Source organism: Aulostomus chinensis, chromosome 5 (assembly GCF_037954235.1).
Source record: "Aulostomus chinensis isolate RoL2024-O1b breed Wild chromosome 5, RoL_Achi_v1.0, whole genome shotgun sequence".
In the NCBI taxonomy this organism is placed as follows: domain Eukaryota; kingdom Metazoa; phylum Chordata; class Actinopteri; order Syngnathiformes; family Aulostomidae; genus Aulostomus; species Aulostomus chinensis.
Window position 1 is genome coordinate 14733126 of NC_141324.1, and position 21111 is coordinate 14754236.

Here is a 21111-nt window from a genome sequence, read left to right on the forward strand (position 1 = left end):
ACACACACACACACACACACACACACGCACGCACGCACGCACGCACACACACACACACACGCACACACAGAGGTTTGTACAGCAGTATTCCACTGAATTCTCTTCACACAGAACTAGTCCATACTCAGGGACACGTGTATCACAGCTACATGCAGAGTCAAGGAAATGTGACCCTGCAGACCCCAGACCTGTAAACAGGAGGAGAATTTGGCAAATATGCTAATAAACTGTAGCCTGTAGCGTCATGACGCTGTACTGGGAGTGACTGGAGGAAGCTCTGGAGTTCTAGAATCTTTTCAACAACTCTGACTGATTTAACCTCTTGATGTCTTAGCGATTAAAGAGTGATCATGTTTTATTACATTCAAGCAAAATTACAGCACAACAAAAGTGCAAAGCAATAAAAACATTGAGTGATGACATTAAATATCCTTGAGGATATGACATGAACCAGAAGGAGTCAATGACAGAGACATGAAGGAAGTACACGTCTGTAGCAACGTGTGACGTATGTTTACCTTCCTTTTTTAAGAACATGTCATGGACCCCAGCTGCTGACACGTCCATGTTCCATCATCGTATGACCAGAGGTGTTTCTGGAGAGTTGTGATTGCTGCGTGACACGGCGACGTCACATTAATGCGAATCACTTCCACCTTTGACCACAGTGAGTTGTAATGACACAGCGGTGCTATTGTTTATAACTAAGAAAAAGAAGATGGCGGTTTTGTGTGTTGTTTTGTATAAAATCTGTACATATATCAATTATATTGATGATCACGCCGTGTCTCTCCCTGTATATGACAGTTCTCTGTGGCCATGAGCAGTTTCATATGGATTCAACCACCTGGAGAGGAGATAAGTGGATATGGAAAGACTGAAGGATGGATGGAGAGAGATTTCTTCATTTTATAGTGAAAACCCAGCTACACACACACACACACACACACACACACACAGTATAACTACATGTGCAATGAGACAAGACTATATTCCCAGTCATTAAAGGCAACATTTCTTCCTTAAAAAGAATTGTAACTGACATTTCCTCCAGAACACATCTTCCCTCCTCGCCCCCACTCACCTCCACTGAAGCCATCTCCCTTCATCACCGTGCTGGTGATGTGAAGCTCTTTGAAGGGGGCCACACCCAGTGGGCCCCGCAGGTCACTCGCAGGTCTGACGAGTCGATTAGATCCTGTAATGGTGATTCTCGGTTCACTGGGTGGCAGCACCATGACGACCGCCTTGATGTCTGGGATGGAGAGACATGTGTCCTCCCCGAAACACCTGACAAGCATGCAGGCGCACACGCACGCACATGCGCGCGCGCACACACACACACACACACACACACACACACACACACACACACACACACACCCAGACAAACAGTGGACGAGAGTGTTACTACTTCACAGCACTTGCATCATGTTCTCGTGTATCTGAGGGGATTTTTTTTGACACAAATGACAGCAAATGAAATGAAGGAAATGAATATTTTCAATATTCAGGTAGGAGAAATACTGCTGCAACCACAAAGTTTAGGAATTCGCTTCAACTGAGGTGTTTGTTCAGACATGTTACAAGAACAAGCTAAGTGACGATTTATCCGAACACCTGACCGGGAAGGAGATCACATCTTAAAAACTGACTGTGGTGCCCCTTCATTTATGCCTCCATCCAGTGACCAGAAGCCTTATGTTTCTGGGTTGGCTGTCCCAATTTTGTTTACTTCAAATCCTTAGTGACTGGTTGCTTCAAATTCGGCTCAAATGTCCAGAGACACTAGAAGATGAATTGCAAAGGTATCATTATCACTGTAACCTCCCATAAATATGATATCAGTCCCATTCTAGCCGATATCTCAGGATCACTCTGGGATTTCTCGAAAGATATAAAAAAAAACCCTCAGGACTCAAAGATGAACTGAAAAGTTTCGTTGGTGAACGGTCAAGTTCATAATGAACGTCATATTTGCGAGACATCAACCGCAACGACAGAATTTTCCTTTCACTGTAACAAACAGAGGTAAACAGCTGGGGTGCAGTGGTCCTCGTCTGAGGCAGTTTCAACTCTCCAGTATGCACCAGTCACTTTTATAGTTTCTCAGATGCACTGTGAAGTTACATTTTATTCATATTTTGAATCATTTACAGAAAACATCACTCTCGACTGAGGCCAAAAACCACATCGCTGAGTTCCTAACTGGATGTAACAACATTAGCTCCATGGTGAGTCTATTATCAACATGATTATTTTCAACTTAAGCACAGAAGCAGCAGTTAATTATTCATTATGGCATTATTTTCACTTCTGTAGCTGAAATGTTCACTATAGTTAATGACAAGAATCCTGAAACTATTTTGTACTTATGATGGTTTCCAGAGAGCCTGCAGGTTGTGTGTTGGGGGGTTACATTTTTTTCATCTAATAGAGCAGAAGTCAATTTATTCCGATGGCCCATCACAGGAGATTAGATTAGTATCAGCTGTTCCAGACAACAACCACACAGGGACTTTCTATTTTGACAAAAAAGCTGAATGAGGATAGAAGTATGTTGAATTTTCAGCTTGTTTGAGACATTCCATCTATGGAAGGAACCTTTTATCATTCAGCTTCTCTTCTACCTCCCACTGCTGCTGCTTCACAACTTCAACACAAACTCACAATGATAATTCGACATGTTGATTCAATCAACAGATTCAGCGTGAGTGTGTGTGAGCTTGAGGGCGGATCTGTTGCTCTTTATCAGGAGCTGAACTGTGCAGTGCTACAGCTGCTCCTCCTGCTCGCTCCACGTTATCAACCTGCAAGTTGATTTGACCTGTCCATGTTTGAGGCTCTCCAAATGAACAGTTTCACACACACACACACACACACACACACACACACACACACACACACACACACACACACACACACACACACACACACACACACACGACAACCAGTAAAACTAGCAAGGCTAAATCCATTGGGATATATCCATCTATTAGTGGCAATCACTACGGCCTAATAATAGATTTCTAATAAAAAGTGATCAGTTGCTCTGACAGGGCACACTCATGTGCTCCTGTAATTTATTTGGAATTATGGAACGATGTGAAAATAAAACCTTTAGAAGAATCTTTTATGAGGCCATATTTACTTATCTCATATGACAATATGATGAAGAAAATGTCAGTCGGTTGATAAAAAGGTCAGAATTAATCTTTCGGATGCCATAAAAATCCATGGAAAATACCAAGGTCGCAATTTCAAGGTACACTGTTGATTTTGGAGCAATCTGGTGTGGAACATTTGGTGTGTTTACATCAGGGTGACTGACTGACTGACTGCTGCTCCTGGAGACACAGGCAGTTAAATCAAATCAAATCATTATTCTTTGCGGTATCTTGCTGAGTGATGAAATACCGCACAGGAAAGAAAAGAAAGCACATAAATCCACAAAACAATAACCGAGCCAAGCAATGTAAAGCAGCCGATGACAACTATACTTTTCAGTACCGTACGGATGCAGTAGTTAATAAAGTGACAATGGTGTAATGTAACACACCGATTCTTTAGAGTGCAGTTGTCATTGCGTTCTCTTTCATCATTTACTCTAAAGGTAGTAGTACCAGCACTTGCTAATTAGTTCCTGAATATAACACAAATACCCATTAGGAAAAAACATCACCGGTCCAACAGAGCAGTAGGAGCCTGAACGTGGGTGTTTTTCTTCAGAGAGAACAGCAATGTTATGGCAACAAAGTGCTTCCTTTAATGACTCCTCACCACAGGTAGTTGCTTCATTTAGTGATTTAACTTTGCTCTATTTGAATCTGACTTTGAATCTGATTTAAACTACACAGAAGAAAAAAAAAAGGGGGGTGTGACGACATAAAACAAAATCTTTTTAAGTAGAGAAGTGACAGCAAAGTGGCAGATGTGGACGCCTGTGAATGTAGAGCAGGTCGTCGCTGGAGAGGACATAGAGTGATTTATTTTCTAGATAGTAAAGCATGTGCTCCGATATACAGTACGTGGAGGTCACTCACAACACAGTGGTAGCGATGTGTAACCGTCGGAGGCCTGGCGTGGGGAACTGGCGAGAGTTGATGTAGGAGACCTTGGTCATGGCTATGTTGATACTGTCCAGATCCTCTCCCTCTACGACCAGCACAGACTGGGCAGGGTTAAAATGGAACTGCAGAAATGATGAAACATTGGAAACTTCAACTTTCAGACAAGAAAAAGTCAAACCATCTGTCTTGATGAGGAACTTGATCTGCTCCATCATCTCGACTTCCTTTAAAGGAACATGCTGATCCTTTGGGGATCCTTCTCTGGCCCTGGAGTGAATGGACAATAAGCCCCAAAATATCGACGTGTTCTTTAAATAGCATATTAGTAAAATGTCTTTTCAATGTAAAACAGGACTTAACTGCAAGTCATTTTGCTTCCTTGTAAAGAAAATCAGATGTTTATGTACAACCGACCTAAGGCTGAAATTGGAGTGTGTTGTTGGAAACCCTGTCTCGGATTTAACACGCACCTTGATGTCCTTAGCAAGGCTTTCAAGGGAGTTAATATCAAGGCCTTCTTTGCAGGCCTGCAAGCATGAGATAACCTTCTGGGTTTCAATGCGGCCTGGTCGAATAGTCAGACCTGACAGGCTGCCACGGAAATACTGGGTGAACCTGGGAGTCGCTACTTCACCGCCTAAGAGAAGAGAAGGGAAAGGAAGGGAAGGGAAGGGAAGGGAAGGGAAGGGAAGGGAAGGGAAGGGAAGGGAAGGGAAGGGAAGGGAAGGGAAGGGAAGGGAAGGGAAGGGAAGGGAAGAGAATAGAAGAGAAGAGAAGAGAAGAGAAGAGAAGAGAAGAGAAGAGAAGTTATGGACAGGTGGGGAAAGTGGGGATAAGTGAGGCAAAAAAAGGACAGTTCAATAGAAACAGAGTTAAAAAGACAACAGCACATATTATTTATTTTTCAAAGGGAAAAGAACACAAGGTTTGCTGAAAATATAATCTGCAATTCTGCTTCACACAAAGCTTACAAGCCCCAGTGGATCGCGAGCTATGAAGAATTTAGAGACTACTTTATCCAAAAGTCTACAGTGGAGTTAAAAAAACCCCAGTTGTGACATGAGCTCTGACATGGCAATATAAACGCTAGAATAGGGGACAAGATGTGAATAGAGGCAAGTCTAACATACTGCAAAATGTGATCAGGTGTAAGCTTAACATGGTATAACAGCACATTGTCTGACACCTCCCATCAGGCTAACACTTTTTTGATGAATGACAGATACAGATGAGCCTGACCTGGAATACCCTGCAACTGTCAGAGCAAGCAGGAAATACACCCTTTCAGAGAGTAAATGGAACTTCTAATGGAACTAACAACAAGCTAGCTGACGAGCAAGTCATCAAGTCCATTTATGTCAAATTACTGGCAGGGCGAGTCGTATAGTTCAGCAAGGAGCTGTGCATTTCAAGAATTTCTAGCAGAGTGACACTCTAGTGCACTTTGTTTCTTAAGATGATTAGTTTGTGCTGAAATGTCACATTTTGCTCCCTTTTTAAATGTAATACTTTTCTAAATCAAGCAGCAACATTAAGCAAAATGGACAAATATTTAATTCGTGCATAAATAAACCAATGTGGAACTGTACTCTGAACATCAGCGTTTAGCATCAATGTGTAAAATAGGTTTGCCAACAACGAGAAAACACCGAGTACAAATGAAAAGATGTTGTCGCTTTGATGCATTGGAAATCAAATCAAATCAAATCAACAATTAGCAAGTAGTTTAAGGTCATTAGTTCCATTACTCAAAGCAAACAATAACAAAGAAGAAGCTGGAACAAAAGGCTGTGTTGTTCTACTGACAGTGTGGAGTACTGACGGTTTAGTTCTAGGCTCCTAACTTGTTCTCCTATGACTGTTCTATTCTGATTTAAGGGGAATATTGAGACAGTACTAGTTAATATTAGTTGGAGCAACAGCCAGCAGGCAGGAATGAAGGCTGCATGGAGAGCTGGAGTAGAAACTGCTGTCACAGACACAACCAGCCGCCCTGAGCTGCTCTACCGACCTCCTCATCTCACCACCAGATGCTCATTTCCATCATGAGCTAATTTTTGTTTTACCTCCTGTTTTTGTGTTCACCTGTGCTCCAGTTCACTGTCACACTTGCTGATATTCATCTGGTGTTGAGGACTTGATGAATGTTCATTTTTACATTATTGTTACAAAAGTGAGGTTGCAATTAGACGCTGTTGTATTCCTCTCAGGAAGGCTATCATAGCACTGAATGTTAATTGATGAGTGACATGTAATTATGCTCAAATCTTCTTCTTTTTTTTATCTTAGGCGAACTTCAAACTTCTTTTTATTGGAGCACTATTTTGTTAACATGTTAATGTCCTGGAGCCAGACACGCATGTTCTGGTCTGAGACTTGGACTTGACACACGTGATTTAAGACTCGAGGCTTCAGTGGGTCTCGGGCTTTGGGACCTGTGAACAATCTGGATTTGGTGCATCAATATTCAGTGTCCCTCCTCCCGTCACATATATCCTTACACATCTGTTAGGTGGGCGATCCTGCAGCATCAAAACCATGGTGAGCACCAGGAGCATCTTTGCCACTTTTGGCCATAAACATGTCAAGCAAAAGCAAAATAAAGACCTGCTATGCGTGATGTTTCTGATGCCAGTATCATCACAACATACACAGTATATCAGATACACTGATGCCAAACTCTGTCAGGCACCTGAGAACACATCTGAGTGGATAAGTTGCTGTATGAGGGCTACTGTTGAAGTTAGCTAACTTCTGCTTCGTGTTAGCTTGCTGCGAGCTTCGTAGGAAATTGACTTGATTAGACTGATGGTTACTGCACATCTGTAGAAGATTCAGTGTTTTACTGTGATGACTGTGTACTATTCCTGTCTGTTCCGCCACCTGCTGGCAAACTTACACTGAGAGGAAGTCATAATGGGACCACCGGCATATGTACTACTTTTGGGGGGGGTGCATCTCTACTAGAACCTGTGAGATGCAGCCAAACCTCCCAACAGACCGATGATGCAAATGAACAGTGGTGCTCTTTTAGAATGCAGCCCGTGTTCTCCAAGAACCATTAGGACCAACAGCCTGTGTAAACAGCCATAAACATGTAAATAACATCATAGCATCTGCTATGCAAAGTAGCAGGAATTAGAATCACTTCAAACAAGCCGAGCCTCTGAGGAAGGAGCCTGAACTTTGTAGGATGAAGGCTCCATCCCCACATGTTCACCACTGAGCTGGCTAGTGGCAGCGAGAAGTTAGACAACTGTTATATCAAATTAGCTCTCTCGAGGGTCCTGTCAGCCCACACGACACTCGGAAGTAACTGGTGAGAGGGATTTGTGTATATTTGTTTGCAAAATGGATAAAATGAATTAAAAAAAAAGTTCATTAAAAAAAAAGAAAGGCAAACAAAAAGTTTCACAGGATGATGTAAAAATGGCTCTGGAGAAGCCGTAGCAGTTACACTTGCCAAAAACATACAGTAGTGTCCATGAAACACTTTGGTTGGATATGATGACACAAAACAAAACCAAAAATATTGCTGAGCTTTGACAGCAGTGAACACTAAAATCTGTGGTTGCATTTTACTACACCACTTAAAAGCAGATCACATACATATGACATGGCAGCTCTGGAAAACAACGTTCTATGGCAATTTTATGTCGACCATTATGAAACACACTATATGAACATTTTCTGAGATGTGGATGTTTTTCAGACAAAGAAAAATATGTAACGCCGTGGTCGGTATGCTAGAGCAATTTCCTTTCAGGGATTATGGCATCCTTGTCTGATGAGAGTCGCAAACATACCATTAGGATGATTTTGTGTTCAAGAAGCAAGAATGACTATTTATCCATGCATTAGGTGCAGTCATTGTAAACACTGTGAAAAGTGGAAGTAGAAGCGGAGTGAGATATTTTCTTAATACCCTCATCTCTCCTTCTCTCTCCAAACGCAGAAAACATTTACCATTATTCTGCCCGTAATTCTTCGTCATCCGTCTCGCAAATGCATTGTTGAAAGGTTTTTCATCATGGCGAGATCTTTGTGTTTCCACAGATAAGTGCCAGCTATTATTGTTGAATTGCCTGTGTCAAAATGTGTATCTGATTTTATACATCGACGAAAACGGTAAATAAAAGAAAAGAGGAAGATGGCACATCACGAATAGCAAAATCATGAATACACTGGGAGGAGGAAGAGCAAAGAATAATTAACACAAATCTCGAGAGCTGTGCATTAATAATTTACAGGGATGCAGGACAATATTGGTATCGATGCTGGTGAGATAGTTTTCTTTGCACATTGTCAATGACAAAGAAAAACAATAAACTTATCGTTGACAAATGAAGCATAATTTCACTTTTGAATATTTACAATGTGGACATGTACTTTAGTATCTATGAAACTTGTACACATCATCGGAACGTCACTAGATATCGGCCGAATCTGTCGTAGAACGTAAATCTGAAGAGACATCTGACATCATGCGTTCCTCATGTTTTGATGCAATGTGGAAACACGCTGAACGTCTGAGGAAGCAAAATTATAACTGGCTTATCAGGGCTGAATGACTTGGGAAAACTATCTAATACTTAGTTTGACTGATAATTGCAGTTGTGATATGATTCACAATATTGGAAGGAATCATCATTCTTGTGTCACTATTCACATTTTAATTGAAAAACAAAGATGTTTACTTGAGTCAATACGGCCCCATTTGCATGCTGAGATATCTCTGCTGCGCCAAAATACTTCAATTTAGGGCTGCATGATTTTCATTAAAAAAAAAAAGGAGTTGGCAAAATAACTGAACAATTTAGATTAATTATAGGAAATAAATAACACATTAAAAAAATGACATAATGAATCTTTCTCTTGGATGGATTTAGCTTCTACATGGAGTGTAACCCGTGGAGAAGAAGAAGATTTTGACCTCTAGAATGTATCTATTCATTTATTCACATGCTAACCAATTACTTGACCAACCTACATTAAATAAACGATGCAACTGTGATCAGTTTGACCCGCTTTAATTTCGACTGACTGCAACATGATCTGTGACATTACAGGCAATGTTCGTTTTTTACAGCATTTTTCTCATTTTCTTTGAAAAACCCACAAAAATGTCGAAGGAGAGATGTTTGCAAGGCTCGGTATCAGACAAAGATGTTTTTTAGAATATGATGTGTAGCCAGGATACCTCGGTAGCGCCACGATATTTAATTCAAAATTGTTTTTTCAGATACAATTTGCCTTAAACAAATGTGCCCCTTAAGGAAGCTCCTGATTTGGATTTAGCAGTTTGCAGAGTTAGGTTTCAATATATAATTCAGACCACTTTGTGTTTCTGTAATCTGGGCTTCACCGTCGGGAGCATTTTCATTCTTCAGGCTTGGGACATGAAAAGAAAAATGAAAAAGAAAAGGAAGAAAAATATTTTTGTTGCTGTCTAATTCTGGCTGAGGACTGTGGAGAATGTCCTTTCCATCGCGGTTCCTTTTGATTATCAGCGCAGCTGTTCACTTTGCAAACACAGCACACAAAGTCTGACATCACTTGTGAGGCTTGGTAACATCTTCACTGGATCAATGTTGGTAAGTCAATACAACTGTATGATTTCAATAATTCAAAGCTTTGAAGTTTCTTCTTAGAAAGTCTCTCAGAATGTCCTCCTACAACTGGACTTTGAAATATCTCACCCACTTTCCTGCTGCACATGAAATAAGACAGCAAACACGCATTTCACATCCAAACTTGTGAAGAGCTTACTGAGCGAGAAAAAAATGCTCAAAAACACACAACCCAGCAAGACAAACCAATTCCCTGTTAACCCTGGTGTGTCACAAAAGTTACATTTTTGTTGTTGGGCAATGGAGGTACAGTGCGAATGCCTTCATTTCACATATTTTCTCATTATGATGTTGATTGTGGGGAAAAGGGGATAGTGAAATGAAAGGCTCTGAAAGGCAATCTTGCTCACTAATGGCCTGCAAAGTTATCAGTTGCGGCTTAGTGAAGCTTAAAGCAGCTTCATTGGGATGTAATAGCTGGCAAAGTTGTCCTCCATTCACTCGAGCTAATCCTTCCTTCAGGGCTTTCTCTCACAATCAGAGGTTCATGGAAAGAGGCAGAAAGGGAGGGCTGTGTGAAGCAAGCAAGAAAATGATGATGACAAAGAAAATTGCAATCAGGCAAAGGATGAAAGGAAATTTAAGCGTCAACCAAAACGCCATCACGATTCAAGCTTTTCTGGCGAGAGTTATGAGCGCGATTTAGCCAAGCTGCAGAATGGATCATTGCTGTCTCATTCTGCCCTCCTGTAAAACACTTTTTTTGGGGGTATAATTATTCGAGTCATAAACATGGCAGCGGGGAAGCTCTTCTTCATGCCAATGTGATCACAGCTCGCTCATTCCCCGCTGCTGGAACTGACACACAGAATTTCCCGTTTCATACCCACTCCGCTCGTGCCTCTCAATTTCAAAGAAACACTTGCAGCCCCGAGGCATAAATCTTAATCTCTTTATTTATCTTAACAGGAAGTCTCCCACTTTCCCTCTTGTGCTCTCTGTGCTTCCAATACAATTTTCACAATTGTTTGGCTGCTGCTGTTTAACATCAGTATATGTTTGATACACGCTGTCATTTTCTTCCAATGCAGTTCAACTTAGCATCTAAAAAATTTGTTTTTAAGCACAAATGGCCTTTAGAAACTCAAATGTCACGATGAAGCGGTTGCATTGCAAGTTGTCAATCTCTCCAGGATGGTAAATAACTGATTTCATGATCCTAAAAGGATGGAAACACCCTAACTTAATGCTGAACAGGCCGCAACAAATAATATAATAAAAACTAGTATCGCTAATACATTAAAAAGTCAGAGAAGCACCCATGACCCATACTTTTCATGCTTTTCTATGCTTAGAACCTCTTATATCATGCATTCTAGAAGGCCATCATTACTTAAAAAAAACAAACAAACAGGAAAGGGCCACACATTGTGCAAATTGTTTACTCTGTTAAGCAAACTTGTTTGGAGCTCAATTGTGTTGTGAGTTCTTGGATGATCAGCTGCTGCATAGAATGAAGTTGGAGTTCCGAGAATTTTTTTATCCTCTTTCCATAACGATATGTTTTACCACAGACTTACTGTAGCATGCTCAGTGGACAAATTTCTCTTGATGTTGTATTTCTTGAACACCAATAATACTGTCCAGGAAAATGAAATATGTTCTGTTTGAACCGACACTTTTGTGCATGTTTATGAGTAAATATTTAGATGTAAGAAATGCCACATCCAGAGTCAACTTCCCTCATTTTCAGGCATTCATCCTGTTCACCTTTAGGATTCCAGTCAACCAAAGAAAACCTTTGTCAACCAAAGTTGCAAAGAAATTTGAATTGATCGGTTGCTAGGGGGATTTTTTTAAATACAGCCGTGCTCTGACTGCCGTGTTTATGTGTATAAGTGTTTGTGTGTGTGTGTGTGTGTGTGCACGTGTAGGTGTTTGCCCCACCCTTGGAGAAACACCAGAGTCATAGAAGCTGCAACACAACTGGATAATATTACTTCTTAAACTGTACTCATACTGATGCAAAAAAAAAAAAAAGTTTGCGATATATGATCAGGTCAATATGTGTTTTGATCCAATAATCTTTCTCCCCTCTGGCCAGGAAATGACAGCAGGGGAAGGGCTTGGTGTCAGCATTCCTGAAAGTTGGCACCAAACATTTTGACAAATTTTGGTTCTCATTAGTTCTGATATAATTTAGTCAGTGCTGAAGCATACATACCTTTAATACCCCCCCACCCCCACCCCCCCGGCAAGAAATAATGGATTAATCCCTGGCTGTTGATGTAGTGATTGCGTGAGTAATGAGATTTTGGTCAAATAAGAGCATAACGATCAATGAATGGACCAGAGGAAAGGGGTCTACAGCTCTAATAACAATCAGCACTGAGCATTTTTGAAATTTTGATTTAGAAGCCAAAATACAGACAGCACCTTCTGTTGAAATCAAGTTTAGCAGCAGGACTCATTGTTGTCATTTGCATTGAGATTCATTAACATTTAGTTTTTCTTTTTAGGATGTTTCAGGGAGAATTCAGATGGTGTGCGCGCCACATTTTTTCCAAGCGTGGTGTAGATAGAAAAACAAAGAAACACACTGACCTTGCCAACAGGCCCCCACTGTCAGCTGAGTATCAATCTTTGAGGTGTGGATTGGCCAGTCGTCGGTCACCAGGTAGGGTTCATAGGTCACACCATCCACAAACAGTGTCACAGCAGGAAATTCCACGTTGATGACATAATAATGCCATTCTTTGTCGCAGATCTGTAAAGAAGGAGACACGAGAACTTTCTGCTATGTGTCCACTCATGGAGACAACAGTCTTGGGTGGCATGAACACAAAATATCTTGAGGTAATTTAGATGAGGAGCATTTTTCTGTGTTCATCAGGATGCTGTTGTGATGATGATGTTTACTCCAATCATGGAGCTAAAACTTTAAGTGCATCCTTGAAGGTTTCTTGCCTCTCTACCTTCAATGAGAGGAGCAGCAAATTCCTCTCTCGTCATCTACGGATCATTTACTTGTTGTTGCCAGACAGCTAATGAGGTTTCAATGTAATGAGCTGTTCATTAAAGGCATATGATGAGTGACAAACATGGATCCGTACACTGTGAAACTTACCAATCACTGCATAGATTCTTTGAAAATACGACTTGTGAAGACTTGCCTCCTTCCTCTCAACTACTCCCTGACACAAACACAAACTTCTCTCCTCCATTGAAGATGTCGTTATTATACTGCATACTTTGGTTATATGAAGTTACACAGCATTAAAGCAGAGTTGAGCAGAGGTTGGAATCTAGCAGTGACGGGATATCCACAATATCTGGGTTTAATTACCTTGTAGAATGAGTCATCTATATCTATTACAATTTCAAGACATTTCCATATTATTGGGCCCCGGGAGGATATAAAGTATTAGAGCTTGAAGTAACATTCAAGCTGAAAATTGGGCGCTTATTCTCCAGTTGCTTGAAATCATAAATAAGACAAACAGTTACAGGGAAAGTAATGGATGTAAATACATAATAATATCCTGTGAGATGTTTCAAGTGTGCAGGGACATGGTGATTTATCTGAATGTGAGGGAAACATGTTGAAAACATCCTCCTGGAACAGTCACCTTATCATGGTGGAGAAGTTTGAGAGCCCTAATGACCCTAGGAGCTATGCTGTCAGGGCATTTTGCCCCTGGTAGGGTCACCCAAGGCAGACTGGTCCTAGGCAAAGGGCCAGACAAAGAATGGTTCAAAAGACCCTTCAATGGAAAGAACGAGGAGTTTGTGTACCCGGAGGATTACCGGGGCCCAGCCCTGGAGCCAGGCCTGGGGTAGGGGCCCGTTGGCAAGTGCTTGGTGGTCAGGCCTTAGCCCATGGGGTCCGGCCGGGGCCAGCCTGAAAGGGTTACATGGACTTGTCTCCCTGTGGACCCACCACCCGCAGGAGGAACAGGAAGGGTCTGGTGCAGTGTGGTTTGGGCAGCAGACCAAGGTGGGGGCCCTGGCTGTCTAATCCCCAGACATGGAAGCTGGCTTTTGGGACATGGAATGTCACCTCTCTGGTGGGGAAGGAGCTAGAGCTGGTGGAAGAGGTTGACTGTTACCGGCTAGATATAGTTGGCCTCACCATGACACATAGCTCCGGGTCTGGAACCCAAGTCCTTGAGAGGGGTTGGACTCTCTCCTTCACTGGAGTTGCTCCAGGTGAGAGGCGGAAGACCTGGTGGGCTTTTGATAGCCCCCAGACTCTCTGCCTGTACGTTGGGGTTTACCCTGGTAGACGAAAGGGTTGCTTCTCTGTGCCTTCAGGTCGAGGAATGGGTCTTGACTGTTGTCTGTGCTTATGCAGGCAGCAGTTCAGAGTACCCACCCTTTTTGGAGTCCCTGAGAAGGGTGCTGGATGGCGCCCTGACTGGGGACTCCATTGTCCTACTGGGGGACTTCAACCCTCACGTGGGCATTGACAGTGTGACCTGGAGGGGTATGACTGGGAGGAACGGCGGGCGTGACTTGAACCCGAGTGGTGTGCAGTTATTGGACTTCTGTGCAATTCGCAGTTTGCCCATCACCAACACCATGTCTGAACATAAGGATGTCCTTCGATGCACGTGGACATCGGGGGTCGAGTTTGGTGGTGGGAAGATGTCGTCTCTGCTTTTTGCGGATGATGTGGTCCTCTTAGCTCCATCAAGCCACGACCTCCAGCTCTTGCTGGTGCAGTTCACAGCCAAATGTGAAGCAGCAGGGACAAGAATCAGCACCTCCAATTCTGAGGCCATGGTCCTCAGCTGGAAAAGGGTGGCCTGCCCACTTCAGGTCGGGGGGGGGGGGGGTCCTACCTCAGGTGGAGGACTTTAAGTGTCTCAGGATCTTGTTCACGACTGGTCAATCTACGTTCCAACCCTCACCTTTGGTCATTAACTTTGGGTAATGGCCAAAAGAACAAGATCGTGAATACAAGCGGCAGAAATGAGTTTACGCCACAAGGTGGCTGGGCCCTCCCTTAGAGACAGGGTGAGAAGCTCAGACATTCGGGAGGGACTCCAAGTAGAGCCGCTGCTCCTCCATGTTGAGAGGAGTCAGCTGAGCTGGTTCGAGAATCTGGTGAGGATGCCTTTTGGATGCCTCCTTTGGGAGGTTTTCCAGGCATGTCCAACCAGCCTCGGCACACGCTGGAAGGATTATATCTCTCTGCTGGCCTGGGAACACCTCGGGATTCCCCTGGAAGAGCTGGTGGAAGTGGCTAGGGAGAAGAAAGTCTGGGCTTCCTTGCTTAGGCTGCTGCCCCTGTGACCCGGACCCACCGGATAAGCAGAGGACAACGATATGTTGAAAACCAAACTTTAAGTGTACCTCTGTTCAATCATCTCTTGTCTTGAGTCAATCTTTTAGTTTGTGAAGACATTTTCCTTCGTAGTTATTTGTGTTACTGTTATTGTTATAGCCCTTCTATCCTTGCCAATGTGGCCATAGCATCTGTTTTACTGGAATCATTTTGGTGTGAAGGATTTGTTTCACAGCAAACAAGTTTGTACCAACATCTTCTGATTTTAGAAGGAAAAAATTAGGAAATTATGGAGACACACACACACACACACACACACACACACAAACACACACACACACACAAACACACACGCAAATCAAAATTATCTTTAAAGACCATGAGAAAAATACCTAAATTGAGAGAACAAGTTATATCTAATGGCCTCAAAAAAACAATGTTGAGGGAACATGTTGAGGACTAAAGATATAGCGCATGGCCTCAAAACCTTTTTTTTGTCTCTATGGTCACTCCAGGGATCTACATATAATGATACAGCAAACATATGTGTTGGATTTCTTTCTACAGCCAAGGGGACAAAATCTCCCACCTTACATATTTTACAATCGTTTATCTCACATGTGATATGCGATAATGGAGAGGAGAGTTTGTTAAGAGCATCAGCAGTCGGCGGTAATATTTGATTGTTGAATTCTCTCCGGATGTTCTACCAACGCAATCTCCCAGCAGACACTGTACTCTGTACTCTGCTGTAAAATGGATCATTTCTCTTATAGTATTTAGACACAATTCCAGCTCAGACTTTCATGTGAGTTTAGTTTCAATGCATGCGAGACCCACATTTTTTTTTTTTATTGAGTTTTGGTTCAACTTCAATGTTTTAGATAGTAAATGCAGACTACTACATGAAATTTAACCTAACAAGACTTCAGGGTAATATTTTTTGAAAGATCAAACCAACTATATTTCCAACATCATAAAACTAGGCAAAGCTGCTGTCGCTTCATCATCCAGCTGGTTGTCTTTGTCTTTATTTCTCCTCTTATGATGTCTTTTCCCCTCTATCTGGGTGTGCCGGCAAAAAATATTGTGCTTTAATAAAAGCCATTTTGCTTATGTTTAAGTGACAAATCTTTTAAGTGGCCGACTAACTTTTGTCAGTCTGAAGCAAAAAAGGATGAATCTGCAGGATGATAGTTTAACAAAAGAAGAGACTTTAACTTGCAATACTTGTTTTCTCTTTGTCTATAATTGTTCTTTGGGACTTGAAGAATTTGCTTTAGCTTAGCATTCTTCTTTCTCCCAGTTTACAGTGATCTACCCTCTTTAATCACTTCACCTGTCCCTGTCCTGGATTACTGTGTGTTTTAATATATTGCTGTATTTTCTTATTGCTCTGTTGTTGTTGCTGTTATGTTGGTTAGAATTGTATTATAAAGCGCCTTTTATTGAAATTTTGCACAAAATGTTCTTTATAAAATCAATTTTGATTAAACGTTAACCATGTTTGCCACCATTCCTTCACTGTGACCAAGTAATTATTTTGTGTGAACCATCCAACCCAACCTTGGCTGTTTAGTTTGCTGGATGCAAAATGTTTGCTGAACAATGCAAGAATCAGAGGACAATATGCACAAATACTGCACACTTATGATACACATATACACACGTTGATGTTGATGCGGTAATTTATGCACACATATAGTATAAATGAGCATGCTGCTGAGTTGGATCAATGTGCTGCTGCTGCTTCTCTCTCCCAGAGAGCTAGAGTCTCTGTTTGATGTGGATGACCTTGTTTTACTGTCTGCTACTGAACAAGGACTGCAGCAACAGCTGGACATAGTAGAAAAATACTGTCAGTATGAGGCCCTGGCAGTAAATATGAAGATAAAGAAAAGACTGAGGATTTTTGTCGAAAAAAAACCCAACATACTGTAAGATAAACAAATAGGTGGGCTCTAGCTTGGTGTCATCATGGCAGTTAACACACTGAAAGAATAATCCAGATTTAGGTTCAAGAGAAAGTAGGAGAATTTATCAATTCAAAATGTCTTAAAATATTATATATTACATGTACTGTGGGGAAGGTTAGTGCCACATCTGCTGGGACAAACAACCAACAGAAGCTGGAACATATTTGTTCATAGTTATCAAGATGCATATAAATGGCAACTGAGACTGATATTCCCTTCAATATCAACTCATTTTAAGGTCTAGAAGGCCAATCTGTACAGTGCATTCTTTCCCAAAGGCAAATAAAAACATGTATTTTTTCTATCCTGGGTTTTATGGGTTCTTTCTTGGTCCTCGTCACACCTTGTTCGACCGGGGTTCATGAAAATGTCCCCAAGAGGAGGAGTCATCTAAATGAAAGTCAGACAAACAAGGTGATGCAGGTACAAGAAAACTCTTCAGCAAAGGTAATAAAGTATAATCTTTCAAAAATCCCTTTGATGGTTTAGTTTAATTGCCCTGTGTGATGGCCACACAACTGATGTGAAGGTTCTGTTTGTAGTTTGCATTTACTCCTAATTGAGCTCACACTTTATCCACATTACACATCCTAAATTGCATCTCTGATAAGTTTTCTTTAATACATATACTTTATTTATCCTTTTTAAAGAACTCTAGTTGTATTTGGAGTACACATATTTACCATAATTACCTTGTGCACAGTCTCCATCTTTGCCTTAATCTAAGTTCCGTTTCTGTCTAGGTCTCACCGCTGTCTGTCACTGCTGGGAAACATCCTGCTAAGGTTGATTGTAAGGATGCTGTCCAGGAAGCAGACCTGTCAAACACAGGAAGTGGCCAAGTGGACCACTGCCGTCAAGTCAAGGGGCAGAAAGGATTTTCTGATTTAGAAATGCTTCTCTACTTAGATTATGTTTAGTTAGGAAAACATACTGTGGCTCACAATGAAATCATTTAAGAGTAATGGCCCTGTTTATTTGCTATTTGTAGTTTAGTTGGTAGTGGGGGTATAGAGTGACCGTCCCAAATTCCATTTTTTGGATCAGCTTTGGTGTCTATTACCTGTGAATAATCGAAGCATCGCCCTAATCGATATTTAATAGAATGCAGGTTGCTGTAACTCAGCAAACATTAAACCCAGAAATGTCTAGCAAGCGTGACGGCTCCACAGTGACCTACAGTTTTCAGGTGATTAACCAAACTCATAGTGGATGTGGGATATGCCGGCTTCGTATGGCAGAGCTGACTTTTGAATTTTAGGGCTCGTCTCTGTGAATTTGAAAGTTCTTCCGACATCTAGACTCTTTGGACATCGTCCTGGCTGTGGGGCGGTCACGTGCCAACAGCAGCTTCAGTGTAGTGGTGACTTCAGATGTGAGCTGTAACTCCTAAAACTAGAAAGTTTGCGCTCTTAGTCTAAGAATACCTCACAATAATTAAAGATGTGCTTCACATATAACATGCATAATGGTGCTCCACTACTACTGCCTCATTTGGGATGACTGATGTAGCCAAGGGAACCCCCCCAAAAGCCACTATAAATGTACACCGCTGTGTTTGCTTTGTGAGGTCAGTTTGTATTAACTCATTCAGTTGCAAGCCTGCATGCAGTTGACTTTAGCTGATCTCTTTTGTGGGCCAAAAACTTTGTTTTTTTTGGTTGGAAAGCTGTTCATTTTCCCAATTTTTTTTCTTGGGTAAACTAAACACTCTGTCACCCCAAGTGTGATGAAATCTTTCAAACTGAATCTGACCTGGATTTACACAAACGTTATGTTTTCTCTGGAGTAAATTGCTTCCTTTCTACGCTCCTTGATCCTGGCCCATGTTGTATGGGATCAAGGACTGTACACTTTCTGATAATTTCTCCATGAGTGCAACAATCGCTCGCCCTTACAAAGACTCAGCTAAGACTCTGGAGGCTGAACCCTTCCTTGCTCAGCCAGATTCTCTTTGTTAAGCGTGTAATAGCAGAGTTTTATTGCTGAGAATAAAACACCAGAGATAAGCCTGTCTATCAGGTGGAAATCTGCCAAGTCATATTTGCAAGGGGCTATTACATCTTTTACATGGAGCACGAAAGAGAGAAGATCTGAAAAGCCAGTTGGATCTAGAAATTACTGTACAGTCTGGAGGCTGAATTTAGGTTATCACCAGAGGGTAGAACAATTAGATGCAGCCTGCTCAACATCAGGATCCACTTCTAATGAGGAGAATAGAGGGCTTTCTGTGCCAAACATATGAAATAAGTAATTATGTATTTTTCTGGCTGGCTTAAGAGGTTTATCCACTCTTATTATATATAATCTTTTTTCTTTGTGATGATAATACACGCCCACTTTGACCTGTGAGCCATTGGCTAAGACTTTCAGCTTTCTAGATGATGGGGAGATAATGATTGACAATGTCGAAGGCAGAAAAATATTCTTCTGATAGCGATGTCTTCATTGATTCTTAATTTAGATTAATTTAGCATTCCAGAGACACTACTGACCCCCTTTTCTTCCTCTGCTCTGGTTTTTCTGGCTCCGCCTCATCACTCCCTCCCAACTTGAACCTCTCTCCTCTTTTCCCTCATCCCCTCTGCCACTGCTAAGACACTTCATTATTGATGTCAGCCTTTTTATAGCTGGCAGCAAATGACATGGATGGAAAAAGAAAGAAAATGTGCCTGTCACATTGACCTGACCCTTGACCCCCAAAGTTTTGCAGGTCATTACATACAGTGAACATTTGAGTCAAAATTGGAAGAAATTCCCTAGAGGTGTTGGCAGGAAATTATGTGAGAGAGACTGGGACATACACCAATCAGCCACAACATTATGACCAGCTGCCTCATACTGAGTTGGTCCTCTCTTGCGATCAAAACACCTTTGACCCATCAAGGCATGGACTCCAATGGACCTCTGAAGGTGGGCTGTGGTCCGTGGCATCAAGAGGTTTACAGCAAGCTCTTTTAGTCCCATAAGGAGTGAGGTGGAGCCTCCATTGATAGGACTTGTTTGTCCATCACGTCCCACAGAGCTGGATTGGATTGAGATCTGGAGAATTGCAGGCCAAGTCAACACCTTGAACTCCTTGTGTTCAAACCATTCCACAACTATTTCTGCAGTGTGACTCATCCTGCTGAAAGAGGCCACTGCCATGAGGGAATATTGTTTCCATGAGGGGGTGAACTTGGTCCCAAGTTAGGGTTAGGTAACCCTTTGGCTGTTGTCAGATTAGATCAGACCCTTACACTCAACCACATTTTCTACTTCCAACACATCAACATTAAGGACAAAATGTTCACTTTCCCCCACACAGACACACTCACAAACAGTTGCTACTGTAATGACATAATCAACCTGCCAGTGGTCATAATGTTATGGCTGATTTGTGAATGTACTATAATGTGTGGACAGACAGCCTACAGCTTTCACACAGAATAGCGGAGGAGTAAGATGCTCAACACATAAAAATGGACAGGAACATGGTGGTGACCATTTCCTTGATGTGATCAACTGTAGATAACAGCTGTACTGTATTGTGTATGGGTGCTCTAAGAAGGCAACAGAAAGGAAAATGATTCATTCATAAAAATCTTATTATAGTAACCAACACGTTTGGAACACTGAAGGCCCTCAGCAGGTGTCAAAGAAGCATTAATGGCGTGGCCTCACCTATATACTGTAACCAACCTCCTATATATTGTACAACCAATAGGCGACAGTCACCTGACCACAGAAATTTAATAAACAACACAACAAAGAGAGAGACATTAACTGAGCTTTTGTAAAGGTTAAATAATGACAACCAAACGATATTCACAAAAAAAGGTGAAATCACTTTCCTCATTCAGACAAGGATCCACAAAGCTTCTTCATAGTTGCATTTCTGGATTCTCTCACCATTCCCTTTAGTTTCAATCATAAATTATAAAAGCAGCTTATTTGAGAGATAAAGTCTGTTAAGAACAAACCTAAATCTGCCAGCCAACTGAAAAGGGTCACATGACATTATCGGGATCACTCTAAGAAAAACTTGCTGAACAATGGAAAGACTGACAGCAAATCAAAATCAATCAAAGTCCAACCCACCAAAATTTAAGCAATGGCACTGCAGAAAGATTTACTATTGAATATAAAGAAGACCCCACTAATACATTTGCTATAGACAGAGGCACTATTGTGAAAAGTTTTGCAATACATTTACATGAGTTAGT

At 41.6% G+C, this 21111-nt stretch overlaps 1 protein-coding gene across 2 annotated transcripts in view; it reads right to left on the reverse strand.

Moving 5' to 3' along the window:
• LOC147261388 (calsyntenin-2-like) overlaps positions 1-21111 on the reverse strand; it is a 175653-nt gene that overhangs the window by 2963 nt on the left and 151579 nt on the right. For both annotated transcript variants that reach the window (XM_086203374.1, XM_086203373.1), the window contains exons 10-13: positions 12245-12407; positions 4541-4707; positions 4044-4192; positions 1085-1290 (exon numbers count right to left, since the gene is read on the reverse strand). In XM_086203374.1, coding sequence (XP_086059500.1) covers positions 1085-1290; positions 4044-4192; positions 4541-4707; positions 12245-12407 — 685 coding nt within the window. The remainder of the gene's footprint in view (positions 1-1084; positions 1291-4043; positions 4193-4540; positions 4708-12244; positions 12408-21111) is intronic.